The 4,499-nt window shown below is 32.4% G+C and overlaps 2 protein-coding genes across 2 annotated transcripts in view; one reads left to right on the forward strand and one right to left on the reverse strand.

Annotated features, from left to right (window-relative positions):
- LOC111470118 (squamous cell carcinoma antigen recognized by T-cells 3) overlaps window positions 1-4,499 on the reverse strand; it is an 11,582-nt gene that overhangs the window by 3,079 nt on the left and 4,004 nt on the right. Inside the window, exons 8-14 of the mRNA XM_023115603.1 lie at window positions 3,851-3,895; window positions 3,366-3,473; window positions 2,379-2,521; window positions 2,126-2,249; window positions 1,820-1,894; window positions 1,059-1,400; window positions 869-961 (exon numbers count right to left, since the gene is read on the reverse strand). Of these exons, the coding sequence (XP_022971371.1) occupies window positions 869-961; window positions 1,059-1,400; window positions 1,820-1,894; window positions 2,126-2,249; window positions 2,379-2,521; window positions 3,366-3,473; window positions 3,851-3,895 (930 nt within the window). The remainder of the gene's footprint in view (window positions 1-868; window positions 962-1,058; window positions 1,401-1,819; window positions 1,895-2,125; window positions 2,250-2,378; window positions 2,522-3,365; window positions 3,474-3,850; window positions 3,896-4,499) is intronic.
- Window positions 1-4,499, forward strand: part of LOC111470119 (auxin-responsive protein SAUR71-like) — a 10,907-nt gene that overhangs the window by 441 nt on the left and 5,967 nt on the right. The window lies entirely within an intron of this gene.

Here is a 4,499-nt window from a genome sequence, read left to right on the forward strand (position 1 = left end):
TTTTTTTTTTTTTTTTTTTTTTTTTTTTTTTTTTTTTTTTTTTTTTTTTTTTTTTTTTTTGCCAAGTACAAGGACTTGTTAGAGACGCGAGCTGGCTACTACTTGAAGTCGAAGGTGGGAAAGGGGTAATGGTTAGTGTCTGAAAAAGTAAGAAACAAAATGTGGATTCATGTTTTAAGTGTTGAGTCATTAGAGCTATAGACAGGATGTGTGTGAAGTAGTGTGGATACATCAACTTTAGGTTTCAGTAATACCACGCCAACTAAATTGCAGTGTGATAATCAAGTTCCATTTCCATTGCGTCTAATCTAATATTTCATGAGAAGATTAAACATATTGAAATGAATTGTCATTTCATTTGTGAGAAAAGACAACAAAAGTTAGTGTTTACAGGATATGTGAAGATTGGAGAACAATTAGGACATATCCTTATCAAAGCTTTAGATGAAGAAAGAATAAACCATCTTTGCAACCAGCCAGGCATAATTGACATATTTGCTCCAGTTTGAGAGGGAGCGTTATAATATATGTTATTATGTACAGTTGTTCTTTATTGTAATTGTAAATTCCTTTAGTTTAGGTTCTCCTCTATGCCCATATATACATATAAAAGTATTTTTCTCAATACAAGTGTATTTTAAGTATTTTCCCCAATACGAGTACATAGGTATTCCATGGAAGATGTTTATGTCCTTCCAAACACACAAGTATACAGGAAACCAATTCTCGACCATCCTCTATCAAACTATAAGAAGCAAGCATTCGGACTTACCAAAAAAATCACAGTATGCAATTAGTAAGAACTTTTCATCAAGTACTATAACAAGACAATAAATGAAAGGAAATATGTGGAGAGAAGAGAGTGGACCCGTGATTTTCCAGTAAACTTATCATGCAATATTCGAATTGCAACAACTCCACCAACATCTTGGAAAAAATCCCGCAAGTGTTCATAAGTAGCCTGCCAGGTTGTAATGAAGCGACATAAATTATGTGTTCATCTATGAGAATGCAGAGCGGGAACTAAAATCAGATAGGCACTTTCAGAAACAACTTGCCTTAGGGTTGAGGTTGGAGACGAATGCAGTGCATTGGTCATTATACACTTTCCCTTTTTCCTGGACAAAATCTTTCATTTGCTGGTCACTTGTATCATCAGGTTTTTTAGCTTTTGCTTTGCTGTTTCCTGTTTGGCCATCTAAGCTTTGTAATTGAGCTTTACCCTTCTCATTAACCTTCTTTGGTCCATGTGCAGCATCTTTTAGTCTCTTAGCAGAAGACTCTACATCGGGTGCATCGCCACCCAATTTTCGCTTACCATGTTCACTCGGCTTAGCAGGATTTTCTGACTCATCCATCTGAAACTTATATGACTTTAACTCTTCTAGACGAGGATTAACCTAAGATAAGGAAATCATCCAGCAGAATGTATTAGTGGTCCATTGAAGAAACAAGCATTTGAAGAATTCGTAGCTTCATAAATAACAATGGGAGCACTTGCGGAATTACTACTAATTCTCCAGATGATGTAATTTTCATCCAACTACATCAGTTGGTTACTATGCATGGTACTTCTTGTGTCCTCAACTTCAGAATTTTCTTTCCATATCAACAAAAAAATATAATAATAATAATAATAATTAATTGTACCCCAAGACCATGGTGTAATGAAATTCAAAATAACGACTCTTTTACCAATGAGAAACTGAACTTTCAATAAACATTGTGAAAAGAACAAAAGCAGGTTCCAAATGTTATACGCACTTCCTTTTCATGGATCAAATATCAACAGAACTGGCAAAGTGTAAAAGAAGTGTACCTTTCGAGCAGCATGATCGAAATCTTCAAGACTACCAAATTCCCTCTCAAAACGCAACCATGAATGGCATATATCCTGAACATTTTTTTTTCTTTTTTAAGAAACTGAAGATAACATCTAATCCAAAATGTATCAACTATTGGATAATGACAAATGGGACATAGTATTGGTCTCGAGTCCCATAGTTTTTCGAGGGTAATCCCGTGATATATTAGTATCTATCCAATTGGCGACAGGTATGTAACTTGCAACAAAAATGGAAAAGGAAAAAGAATTTCAATGAAGATTATGTCACCCAGTAGATACCTCTGAACCACTCCCTGGAAATCTTTTGCTGTAACATCTCTTATATATGGATCTGGCATTAGTTATATGGTTTGACTCGATTTCCATCGCAATGTAACCCTCCCATGCTGCCAATAACGAGCCACTGCAAATGAAGTAGCAACAGGAAAACAAATGATTTCCAGAAAAGGAAAAAGAGATGGAAAAAAAAACGTTTCATAATGGGGTAGCATGGAAGCAAGAGAGTGCGTTTCATAAAGGCAATGAAGAAAACCTGATCTTAAGCAGACTTTCCCAAACTCCACGGGCAGCAACTAGATCTTTTCCCAAGTTTATCTCTAAACGTGCCCAATAAGCATACAAACGCACTAAATCTTCTGAATTCTTTAGGTGTGGTGACAAGTAATCTGATGCACGCTATGAATAAAATCACTAAGCGTTAGTATTCAAGTGAACGTCTATCTAAATTGACTTATTAAAAGAAGCAAAAATATCCTTCATCATCTTCATCGCACTAATGTGGTAAGAGACCTTAGAAGAATTAAAATAGGGTAAGAATGATGATTAGTAGAAAAAATTCTGCCTCCTATATTATGAACTTTGAGATGGATGATAGTTCCACCACCATCTTATATTTTTTATTTTTAAAAAATAAGATTAAAAAATTGATTAAATAAATAAATAAGGAGAACATACACAAGGATAAGCGATCTTACAGGAATCAATAGCAAAAGCCTTAGAAATTGGTATTGGAATTCTTTTTAATTTTTTGAGGAATGGAAGTACAAAAGATCATACCATAAAACCAGGTCGGCTCAATATTGATGTTTAGTTATTTTTAAATTAAAATAACATTAATTATATTAAAATTATATAATTTTATATGAAAATAATGACATTTATATATATTCACTACTTTAAATAAATAAATTTTAAAATATTTAATATTTGTATTAATTATGTAATGGAAATGTTAGGAATAAGTGTACTCCCTGTCCCCCTCCCTTGAAAAAAATAAGGGAAAGTTTTTTCCTCCATCCCCAACCCTAACCTTATTCTAAATAAGGATCCCCACTCCATTTGGAGTAGGACTCCACAGAGAATTTTGTTGACATCCCTATTATATTGAAATATTTTAAGAAATAATATTAACAACGCAGTTGATATGAGGGGTGGAGACATTCAATATAAGGAAATTGGTGATCAAGAGTTAAAGAGGAGATGGAATCTAAGAACAAGGAAAAAAAAATATATGGGAAACCTGAAAGGTCTCTTTAATCAACGAATATCCCAACACATCCTCAAGGTCAACAGCAGATGAGATTCTTCGCCTCAAGCCATCAATTCGTGTAAGAAACAAATCCAAGTACTACAACAAGGTCAAATATGAAATATCATCAAACTGAAATGAAATTTTCAAACCTTAATTCTCATTTGTGAATTCATCCCAGGCTAACTTTTAGAATGCTAATTTTAATTTGACCTTTGCTTTTTAACTTGACCTGAGAATGCTAATTAATAATAGTAATGTAAGTGGGGATCCTTTTATATTGTAATTTATTTATTCAATGAAATCATTTTTTATCAAATAAAAGATAATAATGATATAAGTACATCCCCCTACAACTACAAGCCCATTCTCTTGAGGAAGTACTATAGACCAACTATATAGGAACCAATATTAGATTTCCCTAGGGAAATGAGAACAATTAGGCATATATCCAAAAATAATAATAATAATAATACCTCATACAAGGTTGAGAATGAGCACAGCACGGATTTCTCAAAGACCTGTATCATCAAGAAAAACAATTCTGATCTCAAGTTGGATAGAAGTAAAACTTACTATATTATCAGTAAGTCTTTCTGTACACAAACAGAAATAGAAAATATAAATACAAAAGTAAGGTACAAACTGTAGCGGTAAGATGCATCCATCTAATCACTACAATTTCATTTATGATGGAAAATCAGACTTTTATTATGAAATATAGTGCAATGACCCAAAAATAGTAGTGACATTAAGTTATTAAATTATTTATTCAATACAGTTTGGGTAGTTAAATTTATTGTTCTATCTAAATTAAATATCTACTTTTTATAAAGGAAACAATGACATCAAATATTCAACAAAACAGGAGTAACACATTCTAAAGGCCTTCGGAATGGGATTCCCTAAGCCTAAACGGAGGATCAAAAAACAGAAGGTCCTCATCTAGATTGATGATCATTCACCATCTGTGTATTACAAAAAGAATTGTGTAACACTCCATTTAGAGGCAGTAAACTGTACACTTACACACACACACACAAAAAAAAAAAAAAAAAAAAAAAAAAAAAAAAAAAAAAAAAAAAAAAAAAAAAAAAAAAAAAAAAAAAAAAAAAAAAAAAAAAA

The sequence above is a fragment of the Cucurbita maxima genome, unplaced genomic scaffold (assembly GCF_002738345.1).
Source record: "Cucurbita maxima cultivar Rimu unplaced genomic scaffold, Cmax_1.0 Cma_Scf00043, whole genome shotgun sequence".
Taxonomy (NCBI): Eukaryota; Viridiplantae; Streptophyta; class Magnoliopsida; order Cucurbitales; family Cucurbitaceae; genus Cucurbita; species Cucurbita maxima.